Genomic DNA, 22831 nt, shown 5'->3' on the forward strand with positions numbered 1-22831 from the left:
TGGCTCATTTTCTTTCTCAAAATAGGCCTCAGCTAGATTATCTCCCAGCTAAAACATATTCTAAGAAAGAAAATTAATCCTGTGGCAGATATTCCCCATGAAGACTGTTGCTGCCTGTATAGCATTAAATGGGAGCTAGTTTTTTGTTCAGTAGCTGATGTGTAACACTTTGTATACATGCATGTATCATTTCCTGTGCATATACTGTGCATATGGACGGGATGGGGGAGACTTCCACCGGCAATGAAAACTCTCACTCACTCTCTAGAAGTTGTAACATGCAGGAGAACTTTTATCAGATAAAGTCAGATATATTTAGTGGCCTGCTAAAATGACAAGAAAAGTTATCAAATTAGTTTACACTTTTTATACTTTACAATAATATCAGCGTAAGAAATACAGTAATATTAACAATTGAGGGGACCAATACCTATAAAATCTACCAAGTGTGTTAATATACAGCTTTATGAAGGTGAAGTATCACTTTCTAACAAATCAAGTTGTGTGTTCTTACATAGCCTGTTGCCTGATTGAATGAATAAGATATCAAAAAGTGATGTTCAGCAGCCGACTAAAAAAACAAAAAGAAACTGAAGGGGGAAAAAATGAAAAATAATAAAGTGTATATATTATTAAATAATCTGGAAACAGTGAATGAAGGAGTGTAGTGGTGGTGGGGTGAGTTCACGTGACTTTATATTTCTCTCGCGATACTCTGTGGAGCTTCCTGATCGATGAAAACATGGCAGACGAGCACGGACGGAAATGGGACCGCTGTCTCGCGGATACAGTCTTGAAAACAGGTTAATGTCTTTTCATACAGATAATTGAATTATTTAACGCCGTCATTAGGCATTCTTCAGTATATTACAGCTGGTAAACAAGCTGCGTTACAGGTCAAGGCTGCAGTCGAGGTCCTTTTCTACGGGGCATTTGTGTGACCATGCTGGGACAGATTACTGAGGTCAAGAGTAAACTTGCCCGCTGAACGGATAAAACTAAATTTAGCTGTTTTGTTATTTTGAGGTATTTATTCTAAAAGAAGACCACGTAGCCTTTGGTTACAAGCTAGAGGGTGTGTTATGATTAACAGACTTTAATAGAGTATTGAACCAAGTCACTGCTGGAGTAACAGAGCATGGAGGGTGTAAAGGATAATTCTGTCTACTTTCACCCTGAGAATAACTGCCTTGATTCCCAGGCTGTCTCATCTCTCCCTCGCTCCCTCTCTCCCCATCACTCACAGCTTAAATCAATATTTTACAGTTAAATAGCTGCAAGGAGCATAACGGCCCTACTCAGGAGTTCATAATTCTCTAGCCCTTAAAACTATAGCATGTCTCAAAGGGCTTTGCAAATGCAAACATACAGGGTTCAAAATAACAGAAGCACCTGTTTTGTTGAGACTGTCAGAGGTGCAGATTCAACCCAGACCACTTCCACACTAAGCTGGGTAAATCTGAAAACTCTCTCCACACTAAAACGCCAAAACGATTGGAAAACGGTTAAATCTATGAGTGGGAAGAACCATATGATTACTCAGCTCAGTCTCCGCTCTTTAAACCTCTGTTGTGTCCCCTCCTACTCTCTGTGTACACTGTGTTTTAATACAGCTGAAGTCACAAATGAGTTGTTCTCACTTACATATTGTTCTATTTCTGTTGTCAGACAGAATGTACATAAAATGGTGATTTAATCCTGTTTTATCAATGTAATTACAGGATAATGACATCAGCTGTGCTGTGTGATAGTGTCTTTATAGTAGATACCTTTAAGCCAGTGTTGGTGATGGTCTACTTGTGACCTATCTGTTAAAGCACTTTTCCATTCATGTTTGGCATATGATGTTATGATTTTTGAGTCTTTTCCAGTTATAACCATCAGTCTTTGCAACTGATGCACCAGCACTATTGAACAGTTTGAACAGACATTAAATTTACTGCCAAAGCCATCTGTTAAGTAACAACATAAATTAGGGATTTTTCTTTAAGACTGTAATATTAAAATGAATAGATGTTTTGATTTATTTCATCAGTCAGAGCTGATGAAACAGCATTGAGCAGATCACCGCGGGGCCTTTTTGCTGGAGTTTATCTGTGGTATTTGGAACAATGTTGGTCCAGCACTCAAATACTTAGACTGGTAAACAATCTGTACTAAATCACACTGAATGACGTCAACTTCGGCACAATAAAATATGTTTCTTGCTGGGAGGAAAAACATCTGCATCGTGGCATTTCCTTGAGCTCACTCTTTGTAGCAAACTGCCAGCTGTGCCAAGGTGTCTCTAGTAACCAAACTCTGCAGCATATGTTCTGCTCAGGGGGTTATTTACAAGTATTTTTGTTAGTGCTAACTTTCTATGATCATTCAGGAGGATATCATTTAGCCGCATTTGTGTCGCATTGTGTGTTATCCTCTGGTGCCTTTTATATTTAGAGCCACAGGTTCAGATTATGTGGTAAAACTCTTGGATATCCTGCACAACAAAGGAAGAGAGCTACTTTATACTGGCCAATGATGAAAGTGGAAAGACCGCGAGAAAGGTCAAATCCAACTTCTTTTTGTAAAGGGAAAGAGAAACCAGTTGCATGTGTGCATTGATGGTAGGGAAGGAGACAATCAGCAATATCCTCCTCATAACAGGAAATATTTATTGGAAACGTGGTATTTCATTTGAGGAACTCGTAAACAATACTAGAGTGAGACAGACCAGTAAGAGTCTTCACTACAGTCTCATTTGTTTCTGTTAATAACCATGTTAATCGTATTGATGTTGAAAATCGATTGCTGCATTTAACACTAAGTAAAACGCCCAGAACCTCTGTTTGCCCTGTTAACGTACAGGTCTAACTTTTTGATATTTGAAGCATTCAGTGTAACAGAAATGCACCGACTGGTACACACATTTCTGGGCAAGCTTGTTTTTTTTCCTTGTACAAGATCTTTGTGCTTCTGCATCCCTATTTATCCCTTTTTATGCTGTGTATTAACAAGACTATGAGTCTACAGCCATGCTAGCAGCTTTGTGAGGCTGTAAACACTATGAATACCCTCTTGGAGAGTCTGAAAGTGTGCTCTGTTTATCCCTACATTTTAAAGGACTTTGTGTCTCCCTCCTCGCTATGACACCCGGCTTTTCACCCCACCTTTGAGTGTGAACGTTTGGAACAACTATAAACACTTTCGCCTTCTGATGTGGTCGGAAAGCACCTCGTATAAACTAGATCTTTTGTTGAATAACCCGGCCCTCAATATACTAACATGCTCACATTGACAATGCTAGCATACTGACATTTAGCAACCATAATATTTACCATGTTCATCATCTTTGTTTAGCACAAATCACTGAGGCAGAACCAAAAGTACTGCACAATTTAAATTTGACCTGATGGTGGCGCTAGATGAAATGTCAGACCCTCACCAGAGTTATAACACATTATCCTGAGGACACCATAAATGTGTGTACCAAATTTTATGGCAATCCATCCTGTAGTTAACATTCACTAAAAACCACCCTCGTGGTGGTGCTAGAGGATTCATCCTCTGGGGAACGTGAATGTCTATACAAAATGTCACAGCAATCCATCCAACAGATGCTGACATATTTCAGTCAGGACCAAAGCAGCGGACAGACTGACTTTTCCATCCCTAGAACCAAAAAATGAAAATGAAAATAAGTAGAGCTGCACAATTAAAAGATAATTATTTATATTACTTCACAGTAATGACTGTCACCTAGTCATGTTAGCTAAGATTATTTCTTTCATTCAAGCTGTGCAAATCCTAATAGAGTCTCCTCCAACAAACAGAAACGTCATTACATCCACCAAGAAATGTGCTCTTACAAAATTGCAATGTTGAGCAAAAGACATTTTTTTTTTTGTTGACTAAATTCACAAAATGACTGATTGAAAATGAAGGTCTTTATTGATGCCATTTCCAGAAAATACTTGAAATAATGAACAAATGAATAACAATGCAATTACCAGCTCTGAACTTTATTTTCTGGCAAAACCTACTGTGTATTTTCTGGCCTGTGGGTTATACATTTCATTCTTCTCCAGCACAAATGTTTTTGTTATAATCCATCCCACTTGGAGATGTCCAGACAGGATGCCAGAATGAAATGTTGATCTGCCCTCATATTTTGCCAGTGCTTTTACTGTATTACTGTCCGTGGAAAATCAGAGGCTTCAGAAATGCTCTGGCGGAAGAGCAAAGAAAAACTGCGGCAGCAACAGACGGAGAACCTTACATTTAACTAAATCTTTGCTTGAGATGGACGCAGAGGACAATGATTTGTTGTTGGTCTGTACTGATAATGAGGGTGTTCGGCATCTTTTGTGGTCTTGTTTGACTTTTGTAAGTTGTATAACAGAGAATAGTCTGACGGTTCTGGTTCAGGCAAATCGGTCATGCCGCATAGCTCCCTGAATCCAATTAAGAGTCGGAGGGGCCCAAATGGCTGTTTTTATGTGTTTTCTGTGCTGGCTGGCCTGCTGTTGGGTGTGGTGTGGCCTGCAGCGAGGTGAAGTTAAGCGCACAAACACATTCCTCCTCAAGATCCCTCTGGTCTGAGCACTTCTAATAACTTAGCCAACTTCAGTGCCACTGGCTAACTCTGAGCATACTGGGTCAAGACGTTGCTTACCTACATATGTGTGCACTCAGTGACCCATCACCTCCCCTGCCCTCTGCCTCATGGACACTGTGGTTGCTCCTTTTAACTCATTACCCCCACTCTTGTGTACCCCCCCCCCCCCCCCCCTTTTTTTTTTTTACTGTTTTTCTTCTTTCGTGGAAGATTGTTCCCTTGCTGCTTTTTCTCTCCCACTCTTTTTCCTAATGAGCAATGTCTTGCTAACTTGTGCTATTCACCAACTCTTGCATCAAACATAATAGCGGCACCCCACCGACCTCATTACAACAGATTTACATCTATGCCAGCCGGTTTTTATACTGGATCAGACATGATCACATTACCCCTGTACTAAAGTCAAATCAGTTGGATGTGTAGTTAAATCACGCCACGCCATACTTTCTTTTTTTCTTCTCTCTTTGCAGTAACTGGCCTTGGTGTGGGCGTCATGTTCTCCGTCCTTCTCTTTAAACGTAAGTCCTATTTCTTAAGTTTTTTTTTGTAAGCACTACTTTAAAATGTCCTTTATGGGTGAATGTTTTCTCCCCCAGGTCGCACATGGCCAGTCACATTTGGCTCAGGTTTGGGACTGGGCATGGGATACTCCAACTGCCAGCAGGACTTTAGGTCACCGTACCTAATCCATGGCCACATGGTTAAGGTGAGTACAGAGGTTAAAATGTATTGTTTGTTAGATGTTTGTGACACACTAACGCATCACACTACATGATGTTTTTTGTGTGTTCATTTACAGGACCAGTAGTGAAGGACTAAAGATGAAGAGGATATGCCATGAAGTCGCTCATCTGTTTTTGTGTTGTCCTTGTTATTTTGCTGCTCATTTCAGTCCTGGCACTAATGTCCAACGATGCCCAAATTGTGTTTATCAAAGGGCAGTCGATGTATATTTAATAAAGTGATTATGGAAAAAAACTCTGTTTCTTTCTCTGTTTTTCTGTGTGCATGTTTGAGAAGAATGAAATGTGGTTTGGGGGTGGGAGGTAATTTCGTGTGTTAATGAGCTGGGAGACTTGAACTCCTGCTGTTTTGGAATGAGGGCCAGGTTCAGCATCTGCAGCCCGGTTAGAGAGTGGGAGGATGAAAAGTTGCACACAATGATGAAATAAAGAAAATACAGTTGGTGGAAGGAAACTAATGCTAGTGTTGAAAGAGACTAAGTTATGTTTGCATACAATTGTGTGACTTACCTCTTTAAATAGGAAAAGTTTAAGTTTCTTTGAATACCATGAATGAGTAGATTACTGATTCTGAAGACTGGGCAGAAACCCAGTCTACTTTTCACTCGTGCTAGATCAAGCATTTGCACAGCATTTCATGGTTTGTTATCCTGTTTTTAAGTTGCGTGAGTTGGATAAGAGCTTTTGCTGTGACCGTGACTGTTTTCGTCACAGGGAGTTGGGAAAAGCACATGTCTCCCTATCGGGAGGAATCTCTCACGCCTTGTGTATTCATTGGCCGTGTGTCTGTTTGGCGAGATTGTTTTGAGTGTGATTGATCACTTATGTGTGGTTGCACAGGCCTGCTAGGAGAGAAGAGGGATTGTGATTTATCTAGCCCCCTGGTGAAGCAGAATCCGTGGAATGCAGAGGAATGCCATTTCTGGACTGGAGCTCGGTCTTATTACAAACAGGTGAGATCTGCACTTTGCACTCCGAACATAACACATGGTTTACACTTTCACATCAAAGAAACCACTGGCGCTCTCTCACATTTTCCCCTCTGCATCGCACTAACAGTTTTCTCAGCAATGTAAACACATAATGAGAAATGTCAGAAATTAAGGCATGTCACTCGTCTCCAGTCCATTAGAATATTTGTTTGCAAGTGAAGCGTGAGACAGATAGGGGTGCTTATGGACACAAGCCAGGCTGAACACCTGTAAGCAAGGCTGCACTGGTAGGATGAAGTGCAGGAATGGGGTGTGCGTGTGTCTGTATGTGTGTGTGGGAGGGTGAGGGAGGACCAGTGACACAGCTGAGGTGTAATAGGACAGCCAAATATAGGCCATACCTGTCTGTGCCTGTCTGAAAAGTTCTCCATGATGAATCATATTTACCAGTCTAATAATGCTGCTTAATCACATTTGTTCATTGAATAGCTCAAAACTGTTCAGTCAGTGTTGTTGAATGTCTGGCATGAAATATAAGACAAGACATGTCAGTGTGCTGCTGCATGACTCCATCTTGGAGCTGCTGTAGCTGCTGCTGCTGCTGCTGCTGATGTTACCTTAAAAAGTCAATGGTCATTGGACTCTACAATTTTGTGGCACATAGTCATAACTATACAATTTTTGACAGCTGGAGTCATTACATTTTTGCAGATAAAGATTTAACATATGAAACGTGAAATATGATGATGTATTGCTTTAGTTCAAACTACTTAATTTGTAAAGTCACTATAACTGTCAAATAGATGTAGTGGAGTAAAAAGTACAATACTTCCTCCCTGAAATGTAGTGGTAGATGTATGTAAGTACCCTAAATTCTTTGTAATGCTTACTGTTATTGAAATACATTTGATATATTTTGCTTCTAGTGCTTTTGGACTTTTACTGACAGGAAGTGTAACCTTTACAGAACTTATAGGGAGTGTAATTTAACATTGTGGTGTGTGTATTTGCAATTTTTCCTTGAGGATCTGAATACTTTTTTCTCCACTGAATGCTACTGTCAGTAGTTTTGAGCCAGAAAAGACATTTACCAGTAGCTGACTTAGGCATCATATTCCACAGCCCAAATATTTCCATTTACATAGGATTGTAATGGAGCCAACCACAGGTCAGCAAAACCAGGGAACATTATGCCTTTCAGCAACTCATGAGTCATGAATTGGATTCATGAGATTTCACTCCAAACATACTGAGGGGCCTTAATCAGATCAAGTTGTCATGAGCTTGTTGTTAAGTAACCTGCTATTCATGTCATTCAACGTCCTAAAGGTGCTTTTAATGCTGGAGTGTGTTAAAGAAAAGGGATCAGAGCATTGACTCACATCTGTTTTCCAGTTGCATTGCATTATCATAGTGTTAGTGTTTTAGTTTTATAATCTAAAAAGACATGTTAGTAAAGTAATGCCAGATGTATCTGCAGAGTTAACGCATACCTGTAAATATGCCATAGCCTATTTGTGTAATCTTGTTGTATTTGCATTCTTGTCCTGTAAATCTGATCTGCGGTCTCGCCTCGCTCCAGCTCAGGGAAACATTTGAAACCCCCTCAACAGTTTCCCTCCCTCCCCGTTTTCTTTCGTCCAGAAACGGCACAGCAGGACCCCTGTCCGAGGGCTCAACCGCGCCTAACCCCTGCTACAGAGTTTTACAACACAAGGCAACAACTTGGAAAGTGTTTTTCAGTGGAGTTGCGTGGGAATTTAACACTGGAGGGGGGAGAACAAAGGGGAGGGACGGTTTGCGCTGATGGACCCGGAGATGAGATAGCGCTCATAATCTACCCCATCTCCCCATCCTTCCCCGCCGGACGGACGGTTCTTTTTCTTTCCGGATGATGTAACTGTTTTATGACAGACTGGGCTCGGATTTATCCGCGCCGCTCACGAAGTGCTCATATTTTCCTTTAATTGTCAGCGCACGGTGATATCCCACGGCAAGCCGCATCCTCTGCTTTCAGGAGCTCGTGTCCAGGTTTCGGTGAGGGGGCTCAGCTCAGCTCAGCGGGACGTTGCGCAGTGCTCAACTGGCTGTTCCCCGGGCTCGGTGAGCGGTGGTAAGTGCGTCAACTGCGGCCGTTGCTGGGGCTCGTTACTCAGAAAGTACTTCACTACTCGTTATTAGTTTATTAGGGAGTTATTGTTGTGACTGTTGCTGAACGTCCTCCGAGAGCTGCTATCCACCACATTGCCGTACTTTTTCTACTAACCTAGCTAGGTGACTTTTCATTCGTTAGTTAGCTTGCTACACTTGTCAGAAACGACGGTTGCAACTTCTCCCACCTTCCGGAGTAACGTTAATGTTAACTCGGGGAAAAATCGCCGGTGGAAAATCAGGGAAATCACATTTTCCCAAACTATATGTCTAAATCAGAGCGGATAGTGTGATAAATACAAGAAAACCAGAAAATGCAGATTTCTTGACATCTCTTTAGTCCGCATCAGCCGTTAAACGGACCTCGAGAGAGCTAACTGACGTGAACTTAAAGTTACGTTACTGGACACTGATCCGTAAACAGAGATTGGGATAACACACTATCCAAAAACAGATTTAATCGTCTAAACTATTTGAAACGAGAAAGTAGCCTGAACTCTTGAAGTCTGTCCAAAAAACAGATATTTATTAAACCAAGTCCTCCCCCCTCACAACAGCACATCCCAGCAGCCCCTTTATCTTTCATATCTATTATATATATATATAATATTAACTAAGGAGAGCTATTGATTCTTGTGGAAGAGGCTACTTATTGTGTTAGAGGCACATGGAAGTGCTGTGAACACTGGACACTTTTTATAAGCAGCAGGAGAAAACGATTTTGTAGGTTGTAAATGACGTGACTGGCTGAGGCATTTTTAAAGAAGAGAGTGAAACAGAGCAGAGGACAGACTAGGTATGAGAGTCAGGTGGTATGGAGCAGACATTTTCCTCCCTCCATTGTATTGTCTCTTTTGGGACAATATGAACCCAGTATAATGTTCTCTCTGCAGCTGGTGATTCAGATAATTAAGAAGTTGTCTCTTTTGATTATTCAAATGATCCAAACCTGATGACAGGGCCAAATATGAAGCACAAGGACCTCCTGGGTCCTCAAGCTGCTAATCACCAGGAAGTTGTCAATCCACATCTGCGGGGATATGCAAAGTTCAGATTTCGTATTAACAGTAAAACCAGACAATTTGTGACCTGTAGACATCTCGTGTTTTTGTCTGGAACAAGGTTAACAGAGCGGTAACTTGCTGTGGTTTTCTGCCCCTTTAGGTGCAGTCATGTGGCAGAGGATTCAGATTTGCTGCGCACTGTTTGCACTGTGTTCAGCGGCACCGCCTGCACACATCAACCGCCTGGCGCTGTTCCCTGACAAGAGCGCCTGGTGCGAAGCCAAGAACATCACACAGATAGTCGGGCACACGGGATGTCAGCCTCGCTCTATTCAAAACAGGTCAGGATGAAGGCTCTCTCTGTCTGACAATCTTTCAGTGCAGCTGAAAAAAAAGTGATTCATCCGGAAATGTCTAGATGTCAATAAGTTGCATCCTCTGAGTTATGCTTCATTCAGTTTGTAGGCCACAATGGGAGTGCTGTACTTAGTATCAGGGAACTTGATACTGTACCACACTGTAGACGTTTCTCATGTTATAGTCAGTACAAACACGTATATTTCTTATTATTGCCAACCATGATTTTAGATTTTTGCATTTTTTTTTACCTTACAGGAAGTTATTGGTCTCTTTTAAATTCAATGAAGTATGAAAATCAACATGCAGAGACTAGACACATGAAATGAATGTAAACCAGTGGCTGCCTGCATGGCTGGGAAACAAAAATAAAAGATTCTTTGGAAAACTGCACGCACTGATATTAAGGAAAAACGCTGGCGAAATTCATATATTTCGTATTGTCAACAAATCCCAGGAAAAGACCGAAACAAAAAATATGTTTCCTAACCTGTCAGGGATTCAGCCACATGCCCATCGCTTCCTACTGAAGACATACATCTTTAACAACTGGTAATGAATATATACTTTTACATTAAAGAAAGGCTAAATAAGAACAACGAAACTAAAACACCTGGGCACAGTTGTTTCTCGCAAACAATCCTCAATAGTGCATTTATTGGGGACTATTTTTAGCCGCTGATTTGTTGCTCCAGTGAGTATTTACAGCAGCTCAGTGATGTGTTTTTATTACTTTTTGGAAAACACTGGAGGAATAAGCTATTTCAGGCTTTGGCGACACAGAAAATTCTGAATAAAAATAGAAAAGCACCAGACATGTCCTTTATTTAAGTGTGCCTGATCTGTAATCAGTGGACATAACATGCAAATATAACACTGTGGTCCTAACAAACAATTTATATACTATTTACAGTTAATTAGTTATTCTAGTAAAGCTCACTCAGGAGACACTGATTTGTATTCTTCCCTAAGTTTTGCACACTTCTTCCCATGTTTAACAGGCCGCATTCTCATCATGATTTTATGAATAACAAGTCTCTGTTTTGTGATGCCAGGCATCCACAGCTCTTTCTCAGGCAGGCATGAATGTTGTGTCCGTAGGCACAATGAAAATAATGCACTCTGTCCTCCTCGCAGAGCTTGTTTGGGCCAGTGTTTCAGTTACAGCGTCCCCAACACATTCCCGCAGTCAACAGAGTCTCTGGTGCACTGTGACTCCTGCATGCCTGCCCAGACTCAGTGGGAAGTGGTAAGAGTTATTGCTCATGTAACAAGCACACACCAACACTCACTTGTCAAACTCACACACACACAAACCGCAAGTTTCCAACATGAAAGATGGCGATCACTGTTCACTAGCGAACACAGAGCTGGAGAGAAAAGAACATAAATGTAGGATTTTGAATAGATTTCTGCAGTTCCCTATGAGCCTGTATTTTACATTCCTCTGAAGCTCATTGTCCCACTCAGCTAGAAGGAATCCAGTTGACAACAAAGGCTTTGTAGTGAGGTGTATGTAGTTTGGAGAGCTGCCAGGTTGGCTCGGCGGGTGGGACCACAGGTGAGGTCGCCTCATGTTTCAGTGGAAAATATTGTATCTCTTGGAGTGAACTGCTGTTACCTGATAGATTCATTAATTCTCTTACTATTTTTGTTGCACAAGAAAGGCCAGAGAAAGTGCATTGACGGTCTCACCTTACTTCCAATTATCTGGAAATGGATGTTTATGTCTGTGGTTATGATTGTTGTTGCAGGACTTTAAACAAAAATTCAGTTGGAAACAAAACAAAGTCCGTTCTCATGAAAGAGGATACTGCTCCATGCTGGTTTGGCACTCGTGGTAGATCTTGATAGAATAGCTGAATGATCATTTTTGATGGGTAATGGAAACAGCGAGGGGAAGTTGCGTGAGGTCTGGAGAGCTAGAAGAGCTTGTGCAACACTGAGGTTTATAGGCGGTTTGTATGTATTTGCTGTTTATTATCTAGTCATGTATTTCCCAATATTTCTTTATTCCACTGACAAAGCAATCATGACACAATCAGTTTCTTAGCATGAAAACACAACAGTCTTTAACAAAGCAAAAACACAACACTAAGGAATAAGAATCAGATGGCAGGTGGGACCAAACACACGCACACACACACACACGTCCACCCACATAGAGTTGTATGTACATATTGTAAAAATCTGATTTCTTGCAGTGAATACAAGTAATCAAGTATGTAAATCAACAAATAAATGAAAGAAGTAAAAATGGAAAATAACATAATATTTTCTCTCCATACCAAATTAACAGTAGTTTGATCAAAAACGACCAGCAAAAACGACCCTCTTAGTTATAGAGAAATTTCAATTTATGTTGTTTTATTCAGAATATTTTTTTATTTTATAAAGGAGATAATATAGTTCTCTCACCATTGTACTGTTTTTAATTAGTTTTATTTAATTGGTTTTATAGGGCAGGAAAGAGTATTATTAGGATTCAGAACTAGATTCAAATTATCCTGAAGGAAATGCAGTTTGCAGACAGGCGTCAAACACACAGGTTACAGGCATACAGTGAGGAATGTATATATATGAAAAATAATGAGACAAAATAGAATATTAGAAAATAAATATAGTTTTTATACAAAGTTATTAACAGCAGATCAAGCCAAAAATAGAAACACTATTACCATTCAGGGGGGAAGATGAAGGCCAAATATAGAGCCAAATAAAGCTCAGGTACATGCATAGATATATATGTATTTATTTACTTGTGTGTGTGTGTGTGTGTGTGTGAGAACAGGTGACTCTGGAGTGCCCGGACAGTGAAGAGTCTCCTCATGTGGATAAGCTGGTGGAGAGGATCTTCCACTGCAGCTGCCAGTCCTGCAGTAAGGAAGGTGCCCAGGAGGGGGCGGTGATGCAGCTGTATCCAGCAGACAACGTCCTGGACGCTCCGTCTTTATCCGACACCCTCAGCGGTGCTCAGTCTCACCCTCTGCCCCCTTCAGCCACACGCTCTAACAAGCATGCCCACCCACACACAGACCATCACACACTTCCACATACATCAGACGGAGGGTAGGTAGGCTCATCTATCAGCTGCCTCTTTGTGTCACTTTGCTCATCTCTTCCGCCCTCTCTACTCCTACTCCTCCTCCTCCTCCTCCTCCTCCACACCAGTGTACCAATCTGTAGTATTGTAAAGGCACTTTGAAAATATGGCTCCACTTTGTGTTAAAACGTTTCTCTAAAGGCACACACACACACTCACAAAGACATGCTATCAGATTACACTGTATATAAACTCGTACAAACACACCAGCATGTGCACTCTTTTTGTTTGCTGATTAAACATGCATACGTGTGCATCCAGTCATGACTATTGTCTGTTAATAAGCTGTAGTCTCATTACTTTTAATCTGCTTTAATACAATAAATTCTGTTGTTGTGATAACTGCCCTTTTGTCTTTTGTTGTATTCGTACAAGTGCTAGTTCACGCTCTCCGTTTCTGTCACAGCGAGTGTCTCAAGTAATCGAGTTGGAGAAAGTGTCTCACTGTGTTGAACCAAAGAAATGCCCACAGCTTCCTTTCACTGTTTCTGCAAGTGCAGCTGTGTCTTTATCGTCATGTGGCTGCTGTGTGGGGTTTGGGCTGCGGCACATGGTGTTGTTTTCTTTGATCAACAACACTTCCAGTCATGGGCAAACATTTAATAGATGTTGGTGCCGCTTGCTGGAGCACAGAAGAGCTGCATGATGGGAAGAGACCCTGCTGCTGTTTGCTGCTTCATTGGCCTGAATCTGATCTCGCTGTGCCAGAAAGTTTAATGAGACGCTGTGATGGAACGCCACAGAGGGAGTTTTACCCAAATACTTTCACTTGTTTATACATGATTTGTGCCTTTTTAAAGTCCTAATTTCAAGTGGGTATCTTACAAAGACTAAAATTATTATTTAATCCTCTCTTTGTATTTCTACAAACAGTGTTTACTGGCCGAGTTGCAGCGGAGAGATAGTAACACAAAGAGGGAATGTCTTACTCAAACTCAGACTGTGACTTTGGAAGATATCTGCTTGATTTGGCCAACTCAGACTGCTGATTATGTCCCCTGTCTTCAATATTGGAGTCATGTTAAGAAGGGACCACTTTCAATGTATAAATGGGCACGTGAGCATTGTATTAGGATCGATTTGAAAAAAAACCCAGATTTTTTGAAGTACAATGGAAATTCCATGTGGAGAAAATTTGCTACAGATCTCTTAATTGAGGTTCAACATGGGATAATAATTGTCACTAAATTGGAAGGAAGTTTTCTTTATTTTTTAAGCTTTGTGCTGTGAAATAAACATAACAATACACACAATGAAACAATGATCTTGCTAACACTTGCAGGTCTGTCATTTCTGAAAGTTTTCTGGAAAGATAAATGAACTTCGAAAAAATGGAGACTGTTCAATTAATTCAATTAATTCATTTAGTTAAATTCAGCTGATCACTATATCTTATAAGAGTCTTGTAAGCAGTGAACAGCAGGTCACCTGAACATGTGAAAATGTGAAAAATTGACTCAACATAAATATTACGAGTGAGTAATGAATTAATATTTTCTTGGAGCAAGGACATCCTTATTTTCTTGATATTTCGTGCTAAATCACATACTTGTTTCCATGGACAGTAACAACACATAATAAAAAAAACATGAACATTAATAACAGTAATATAGTCACATAATTACTCAATGTTGTTGCACAGGTAGTGTAAGTGCTGTCATTGTGCCAAAGATAAGGCTGTTGAAATGATGACCTCATTACATCTATCTAATGACGTAATCATGCAACAAATCACAGACAGACAGACAGACATATTACCTCCTTTTAACCGAGTTCACAGTTGGTGTTCATGTGCTTCTTGTTGACCTTAAATGCCATTGGACTAAGATGAATTGCCATGGTAACCTGCAGGATGCTGTGCAGTTAATGGATGGTGAGTGACCTCGGGCGTGGCTCGAGGCAGAGAGAGACAGAACCAGAGGAGGACACACAAAGCTTGATGGTCCTAAAAGGAAACAAATGGAGGATGTTGAGTTCATGGCCCGCTGGGTTATGTAAGCTGAACTTTGAACAAAACAAATGGAGGACATGAAGAAGAACACTGTTTGAAGTGGCAACCAAGAAAATATACAGTATATGAATTTAGTTTAAAAAGTTCACAGACAGTCCAGCAGATGTCAGCAGATGTTACAGGTAGAGTCTGAAAAGGTTATATTTACCGTACGTCTCTTTCAACTTCTCAGAACCAGACAAAACAAACCAAGCAGCAACACCCCCTCACCCCACCCAGACTCTCCTCACAGCATCTTTCATCTCCTTCATCAATCACTTCCTCATCTCTATCTCTACATCCAGGCAGTATCTTTTCTTCCATTTCTTGTCGGCTCTGTCCCATATCCTCCCATCGCTTTTCTCTTGTTCTGTGTAATTAAATTTGAACAGCGAAAGGTTGACTGTCTGTCTGTGCTGCAAAACAAATCGATCATCCCCTTATCTCGCGGCCACACGGCTGACAATACTCTGAAAGGCAGACTGCGGAGGGAGAAACATTTCTGAACATATCACAGCTTATTGTCATACATTAACTTGTTTATCAAGCTTTGATTTAGTCGCTTAAACCTTTACTGAGTTTTGTTCTCAGGCTCATGCACACAGACAGGCTTATCATCCTTCAAAACATCCTCCACTTTCCTTGTTTTCTGACACAGTTTTGGGTGATTTTGATATAATTTTGATCTGTCGGAGAGTTGCAGGTGTGCACTCTTTACAGTATGTGTGACCTCTATGAATTGAAATGCACCCTAATCTCATTTTCCTGGGATGTTATTCGATTATCTGACTAAATTGAAATGCATTTACTTATGTAAACCTCTGCAGAGGTCACTTGATTGGACAGATAACAAGATGAGCAGGACTAGGCTACAAGCAACCTTCATAAATAATTAGTTTGGCCTACTTGAGTTATTATTAACAGACAAACTTCCCATACTAAAGAGTAACTTAATTCCAGGCTATAAAGCAGTTTTCCACTGAAAGTTTCATGTCTGTTGCACCTCTGACAGCGCCCAACAGTGATGTCACGGTGTACTGACCACACTCTAGAGTACACTGGACCACTGGAGGTCAGCAAAAACAAGATTTCCAGCTCCTGTTAAATTGCTCTTAAGTGCCAACAGAGTATTAAAAATAATTTCTCACTGGATCTAAAGAGTTGCCTTTTAGGAAAGTATACAACCATGAAGTGGATATTAAGAACTTATCAAATAAAGCTTAAAGAAATAGCAGTGCCATTTTCTAGTAAGGGTTTCCAGGTTGTAAAGACAGCACTTTCTTTGGTTTATATTTGATAAAAATGAATGTATAAATGTTGGTAATCCATTAATGTTAAAGTTGGTAAAATGATTGATAAAAGGAAGCTTTTTTTCATAAGCTGTATGTTTAAGACATCTGATATATAAACCATTGATAAACAAACAAACAAATGTAACTTTTGTGCGACCGCGTGAGCGCGCACTTAACGGTGGTGCGCGCGGCCCGGAGTGTCTCGCTCTCACAGACGCGCAGAGGCTCCTCACAGCAGGCAGGCTCCAACTCACAGGTGCTTTTCTCCGCTGCTGGCACCGTAAATGTTTATTGTATCTTGTTAAGAAGTGCGGGTCGATCGCCGGGAGAAGAATTCAACAAACACACCGGAGGGATTTACGGGATTTGTACTTGGAGGTAGGCAACAAAACATCTCCTTCATAGCGCGTTGTTTAGAGACGCTTTATTATAGGATACATAGAGCTACTCTATCACATGCATTAATGTTGGTGGCACATTGGTTTAACATTGGTTCAGAAAAAGCAGAGTAACCAAGTCTAAACTAAAATATAAACAGAAAATATAGTTAATTTAAAGGTGAAAGAAAAGAACATCTCACAAATTACAACGCGAAACATGCAATCAGTTCATGCTGAAGCTGTGATGAACCTGCTGAGAGGAGCAGGACATTCAGTCCTGTCCGGTGTGATGCAGAACAGCTCTGCTTTGTGTCTGCAGCTCAGCAGGAGCTTCTTCGGGTTAAAAGGTCTCGAACTGAAAATGGATCGTATTGGCACACAGTCTGGGCTTTAGTGACAAAGCCCTGATCGATGAGATCGATCGGAGCAGCGATGGGAGGACAGCTAAAGTCTGTAAAGTCAAAGCAGGCTACATGTTCTTCATTTACATAGTGTAATGAGTTATTGGTTGGCTGGGTTCTCTCTGTGCCTCACTATTCTTATTTAAGGTTTTAAAATTCAGCAGGCATGAAAACATCAAATGCACCTGAATCAAACAGCATCCCGCCTGGAGAAGGAAATATAGCTACAGTTTCAACATGAAAGTTATGAAAAGAAATTGACTGATTTAACATGCAAATGTTTTAAAGAACTTTATTTTCCATTAATTTGATACAGATTTTCACAATATACACAATTTAAATAGGCAGAGTAATGTTTTGCAAGCTTGCTAAAGGCCCACAGTGAGTCCACAGTGGCACCTCATCCTCTTTTGCATTTATTAAATCAAAACACAAACAAGTCAAGTCTGCTCTCTTTCTTTCTGTCCCAGGATGTGTGGTATGGACGTGGACCTGGATGATGGCGGTTCAGGCGAGGAGGAGAAAGAGGAAGAGTTCTGGATTGGGGAGGGGGTGAAGATGCTGCCCCCTCCCGTGGCCCACAGCGGGGGCAGCGCGTGGGGCAGCCGCAGGGGCAGGTGCGGCTGCGTGGCCTGCGGGGCGGGTCTCGTCCTCTGGAACCTGTGTGTGGTCTTGGCCAGCGCTCTGCTCCTGGCTGTGGTCTTCTCTGTGGTGCTGCTGCCTGCAATGCTGCTGCTGTACGTCGGCTTCCTCTGCCACTCCAGGGTGAGTCGTCTGCAGCAATGTGGTCTCAGTCTAGTTCACAGCTGATCCACTGATGTGATTTGAGCTCCAAAGGTTGTGAAGTTGCATCTGAGCTAATCCAGCCCCTGGATGATTAGACTGAGGGTACTGGGCCACTGATTCACTGCAGGGTCAAGATGGCAGGAATCACAATGAGCCCCAGAGTACAGTATTTTCACAATGTGAAATAATAAGATAAAGGTTTGGGATATCTGAGTTGTCAGAGCTGTGATATTTTGCAGTGTATTACATTTTTTGCCACACATTATATTCCCAAAGATAATTTTTATCTGTTTTGTCTAATGAGATTAAGTTTCCACTCACTGACTTTGCAGCAAATGTGACTGTCAAGTAGACTGAGTGAACAGCCTGTTATCATGCAAACTGAACCACAAAACATTTTGTATGCAAACTGAACACAACAACTGGAACAACTGTTTCTGTACAAATTATTTGTAGAACAAGATTTAATGTTTTAATAATCTACAAGAATGAATATACTTGGCTTCCCTGTGGCTGTACAATTTAGTCTTAGCAAAATATAGCAAAACTTACCTGCATCGATTCTTTCCACCGTCCCCACTATTTATTGACCAATAACCTTCACATGTAGCCCATGGCAACCCTATAAGCAACTAATCACCATGCTGGACGTGTCCTTAAAAGCCTCGTAATTGTCCACATAATGGTCTAAAACACACACCATGTAATTGCAACGTCCCTGGTTCAATTCCAGGTTTGTCCCTCTGTTGCATGTCACCTCTTTCCTCTTTCCTCGTGTTTCCTGTCTATCTCAACTTTCATCTGTCAAAATGCACAAAATAATTATAAAAAAACAACAACTTGTAATTGAGGCATCCGAGTGAGTTGTAAAACACTTGCTTGAAATTGCTTTCCCCTGTGTTTGAGTCCTGGAGGGAACCTTTGTCGCTTGTCATCCACATTTTTATATTTCTCCACATTTCCTGTCACTCTCTACTGTCAACTAACGTCCCTTCAGTTGTCTATAAGTTTCCCTCATGTTTCCTTCCAGTTCCTAAATTGTTAACTATTAAGGAAGCTGCAGGAAGCTAACAATATGGAAGAAATCTGGAGAACCTTTGCGCACCTGTTGAAGTTTATTAAAGCTGCTATAGTCAATATTTTTACAATAACAATCGCTCGACTAGTGTTTTAGTGACTTTCAGCTTATTGTTTTGGTTTTACAGCTCATAACTTTACTGTTTTGGTTAATTCTCACCACTCTCATCAACACTGTTTCCAGCCACATCAAGCAGCTGTTTTCAGCGAAAAAAACTCCACTATACACTATCTGTCCAGCACCAAATGACAGACAGACACTGTTAGCAACTAGCTGGTGAACATAGTGGAGCACTTTGCAGCTAAAGACCCAGATATTTTCCTCAGGAGCTAAAAAGAGAGTGAATATTGGACTTTGGACATTCATCATGTGGACACAAACACAACTCCAAATGAATGATAATGTTGCTCTGTAACTGCTGGATGAGTAAATAAGCAACCCCCCCCCCCCCCCCCATTAACTTAAAATTTGATAATATGTCAGAGTTGTTTCCAGCTTGTTTCTGCTGCCCCCAAGTGGCCAAAACAACAGTTAATGCAGGTTTAAAAGGATAGGGCTCTGTGCCAACCTGACAGCATGTTTACAAATCATTTACAAGGAGGAATCTGCACTACTCCTACACACTCAGTCTCCTTTAAAGGGAAATTTCACCATGTTTTATGTGGATGTCCAGTCAGTGTTGATGGTAAATGTAGTCAATTGAAGAAATACATGTGTATTTTACACGTGTGTGCTATATTGACCGAGAAAGTTGAGTTCTTTGTGCTGGCAGTGCATACGTTGTGCACAAACCTGCACCAAATCCTTCCAACAACTGCCTATCGGAGGGCAATTTGAGCAAAGGCACCACCAGTCACTGTTGGCTAATGCAAGCCGCTGCATTTCTTCGGCTGTATACTCTGGCTCGAATGAACAGCCAAAGAACATTGGCAACATCGCTTTTTTCACACTATGTCCATAACTCGGATAGATAGAGATAAGGTTGAAAATCGTGTGAAATTGTTCTTTACCCCACCTGGAAGTTTTGGCAAGTAAGCCCATGTCATTTACAGAAGGTGGGAGGATTGTCTCTCATGAAGTGTGGCACCAGCACCTGGAGTCTTAAAGGCAAACAGACAATCACAGCCTTGAGGGAAAGTCTTTTTTGGCAGCATATGTTACACGTCTAACCGTGACACCTCCACAAAGTTGTTGCGGCTCTTCATGTTTGCTTTTTATTATCAACAACAAGCTCAACCCCAAAAGATAATGACTAAACTCAAATGTTGGAGCCTGTCAGACGGTGTTTATTTTAATGAGGTGAGGAGATGGGTGCGGCTCGATTTCAGCGAGCCACATGAAGGGCAGACAGATCATCAGTAAAATATGATGAGTCAAGGCTCCATGCCAAATCATGCTGTGAAGATCTACAGCTCTGTCCTTGGCTCAGGTCATAACATTACATCCAACCTTTGAATCAGTCGGTCCTTTGGCCAGAGACCCTGGTTGTCTCGGTTATGAATGATTTGGTCTTTGAAGGTGCAGCCGCGTATGACGGAGCAGACAAATTAAGAACATGCAACATGCATGTGTGTGTGTGTGCGTGACAAGACTATAATCGTGATTAGGGCAGAGCAAATGTCAGTGCAGAGCAAACAATTATAGACAATGTCAGTCACAGAGGTTCTCCCTTATTGTGGCGACAGAGAGAGGGACCCGCTGAGACGACGAGACTGCCTGATTTGGTGGCGGCACCAGCTGTGCACAGACACACTGACAGCTCGACGAGGAGGGAAATGTACTCAGTGAAAGCACAGTGTGCACTTGACAGAGGTGTGTCTGTGTGTGTGTGTGTGCTCGGTGTATGTGTGTGTACTGCTGTTGCTAGGGTACAATTGTAGGAGGCAAAGTTGCTTTTGAAAAAGCTTACAATGGGAAATAGTTTAGAAAAAAGGGCTTCAGACGTAAACGAGTCATTTTGAGTGTGTCTGAGTGAGTTTGGCAGAGAAACGGAGATAATACTTCATGTGTTGTGTGTGTGTGTGTGTGTGTGTGTGTGTGTGCTCTTGTAAGGATGTCACTGTGTACATCTGCAGCTGCTAACCTCATGTGCACTCTGATGTCACCCCTCGCTCTTTCTTTCCTTATCCATTTGTTTGTTTTGTTCTCTTACGTCTTTTGGTAGTCTCTCTCTGGCCTCCCCCTGCCCACCCGCCGTCACAGGTGATCGACAGCTTGGAGGGTTACTGACAGACACTGAGCCACTTCTTATCTGAACTGTAGAGGGAGGCTGGGAGAAGCTCTGTCACAGTCCACTACCCACACTGTCCCACTTCTGCATATGCAGACACATACATGCACACACTAACTAGCCAATGACAAATCCTACCTATTTGCTTTCTGACAGAAGAGAAGCTGCTGATGCCAAAACGTTCATCACGTCCTCTGGAGCCCTTCTGTCTGCTCTTATCAACCCCTCTGTGTTTGTCCTCGTAGGTCCTAGACGCACCCTCTGCCATCTGCCGTTACCTTGACGACAACAGCTGCTCCGCCCTCATCATCCTGGGCTTTGTGATGATGTCGCCGCTCGTGGTCGTGGCAGCCGCCGTCTTCTGCGGTCTGCTCCGAAGGTTTCGACTGCTGCTTCTCATTCAGCCGATCACGCGTGCCTGGTACCGAGGGCGGCTGCTGGACTGGGCAGGCAGCATCCACGCCTGGGTCTGATCCAGACAGGTCGGATATGCTACCAGTCAAGGGGGATCAGAAAGTTAGTTTAGTGTAAAATAACCGGATAAAATAACCCCCCCCCCCCACACACACACACACACACACAGGTAATTTAGTGATTTTGATTTGTTGCGAACAAGAAAATAAAATGCTTAAATTCATTGTAGCAATTTCCACCATAGTCTTGTTTGTCTTTATTTTAGAAACAGAATCATTTTCAGTGATTGGTGGAGTGACGTTTTTGTACTTTAACTTCGCATACAAAGCTCACAAAACATATTTTGCACTTATTTGATCTGGGGAAACCAAATGCATCTTGGGATAGGCCAGAAATATGTCAAATTGTTTTTGTCCATACATTTTTGTAAAATGAAGCATAAATGTGGGATTTTCATATCAATCACGATGGCTTTAAAGCAAGCGTAATTTTCTTTTGACAAGGTAGTTTGGTTTATTTTGGTGGTATTCAATGCGATTTTGTGTATAAAACTAATAATTTTATGATTTCATTTTGCCTGTTTGCTAACTATGTTGACATGGTTACATGTGGGACTTTATCAGAAATATATTGCTGTGTTATTTGTGTTTGCACATTAGAAGTCTATCAAAAAGTCAAAACATAATTGCAAACCTTCAAACACGCTGAAAAACAGGGTGAATGATGTAGAATGTAAAAAACAGGATACAAGGACTTTAATATCGTCTGTGAGGTGAATTAAATGGACGATGATGTTTGTACTGAACAAGTTTAACTGATGTAGCATCATTAGCAGTTATGTCTTGTGGGAGGAAGGGCAGAATATGAAAGATCTTTGAGATCCCATCGTGCCATAAAAAACACACCATTCATTATAAAAACAACACAAGTTGACAGTAAGACAAACTAATGGCTGTTTAGTGGGATCCAGGTGTTAAAGTGAGATTTGAATCATTTGACCAGGAGCTCATTCTGCTGCCTCTTTGCTTTCTGGTCATTTAAATTCATCTTTTTATCTGTGCGTCACTGCTCCGTAATTAAGTGTTCAGATTTGAGGTTTCATTTCTCGTGAGTAAGCCTTGAACCACATTTTATGGGGAGCAGCTATTACTTGTCCTGTGCCATTGTTATCATACTGAAATGTATTTATTTTCTATTTAAACATATTTATTTGAGTGCTTTGTCTGTGTCTGTTTATGTCAGTCCTGTTACTGATCCTCTATTGTATGTACATTGTTTGATTAAAACAATGAAGCCCTGTTACAGAACTGTAACTGTACAGGAAAAGAGTGAAATACATTTCTTTTTATTTTCACCAGGTTGTATGATCTTAA

General features: G+C 41.3%; 3 protein-coding genes across 4 annotated transcripts; all 3 read left to right on the forward strand.

The window, feature by feature from the left end:
• The first annotated feature begins 728 nt into the window (after positions 1–728).
• On the forward strand, positions 729–5565 carry LOC139283190 (MICOS complex subunit Mic10-like). The gene is made up of 4 exons (XM_070903160.1): positions 729–803; positions 5068–5115; positions 5194–5303; positions 5397–5565. The coding sequence occupies exons 1-4, from the start codon at positions 743–745 to the stop codon at positions 5403–5405; spliced, it is 228 nt and encodes a 75-aa protein (XP_070759261.1). The 5' UTR covers positions 729–742; the 3' UTR covers positions 5406–5565.
• A 688-nt stretch (positions 5566–6253) lies between these two features.
• Positions 6254–13229, forward strand: nbl1 (NBL1, DAN family BMP antagonist). Of its 2 annotated transcripts, none has more exons than XM_070903020.1 (4): positions 6254–6293; positions 9588–9768; positions 10922–11033; positions 12576–13229. In XM_070903020.1, exons 1-4 carry the CDS (start codon positions 6254–6256, stop codon positions 12855–12857), a joined length of 615 nt encoding a protein of 204 aa, XP_070759121.1. In that variant the 3' UTR covers positions 12858–13229. The 2 variants fall into 2 exon arrangements, with proteins under 2 accessions (XP_070759121.1, XP_070759122.1); XM_070903021.1 differs by lacking the exon at positions 6254–6293 and adding an exon at positions 8119–8385.
• Positions 13230–16508: 3279 nt separating this feature from the next.
• On the forward strand, positions 16509–21517 carry LOC139283481 (transmembrane protein 88-like). Its single transcript, XM_070903506.1, has 3 exons — positions 16509–16547; positions 17421–17715; positions 21290–21517. Exons 2-3 carry the CDS (start codon positions 17422–17424, stop codon positions 21515–21517), a joined length of 522 nt encoding a protein of 173 aa, XP_070759607.1. The 5' UTR covers positions 16509–16547; position 17421.
• Positions 21518–22831: the final 1314 nt, after the last annotated feature.

The sequence above is a fragment of the Enoplosus armatus genome, chromosome 3 (assembly GCF_043641665.1).
Source record: "Enoplosus armatus isolate fEnoArm2 chromosome 3, fEnoArm2.hap1, whole genome shotgun sequence".
Taxonomy (NCBI): domain Eukaryota; kingdom Metazoa; phylum Chordata; class Actinopteri; order Centrarchiformes; family Enoplosidae; genus Enoplosus; species Enoplosus armatus.

Bases quoted from the DNA above. Each gene is read 5' to 3' on its own strand.
- LOC139283190 (XM_070903160.1), top strand. From the start codon at position 743: ATGGCAGACGAGCACGGACGGAAATGGGACCGCTGTCTCGCGGATACA. The intron at 804-5,067 runs GTTAATGTCTTT...CTCTCTTTGCAG, and splicing joins GGATACAGTCTTGAAAACAG to TAACTGGCCTTGGTGTGGGC. The intron at 5,116-5,193 runs GTAAGTCCTATT...TTTCTCCCCCAG, and splicing joins CTCCGTCCTTCTCTTTAAAC to GTCGCACATGGCCAGTCACA.
- nbl1 (XM_070903020.1), top strand. From the start codon at position 6,254: ATGCCATTTCTGGACTGGAGCTCGGTCTTATTACAAACAG. The intron at 6,294-9,587 runs GTGAGATCTGCA...CTGCCCCTTTAG, and splicing joins CTCGGTCTTATTACAAACAG to GTGCAGTCATGTGGCAGAGG. The intron at 11,034-12,575 runs GTAAGAGTTATT...GTGTGAGAACAG, and splicing joins CCCAGACTCAGTGGGAAGTG to GTGACTCTGGAGTGCCCGGA.
- LOC139283481 (XM_070903506.1), top strand. From the start codon at position 17,422: ATGTGTGGTATGGACGTGGACCTGGATGATGGCGGTTCAGGCGAGGAG. The intron at 17,716-21,289 runs GTGAGTCGTCTG...TTGTCCTCGTAG, and splicing joins GCTTCCTCTGCCACTCCAGG to GTCCTAGACGCACCCTCTGC.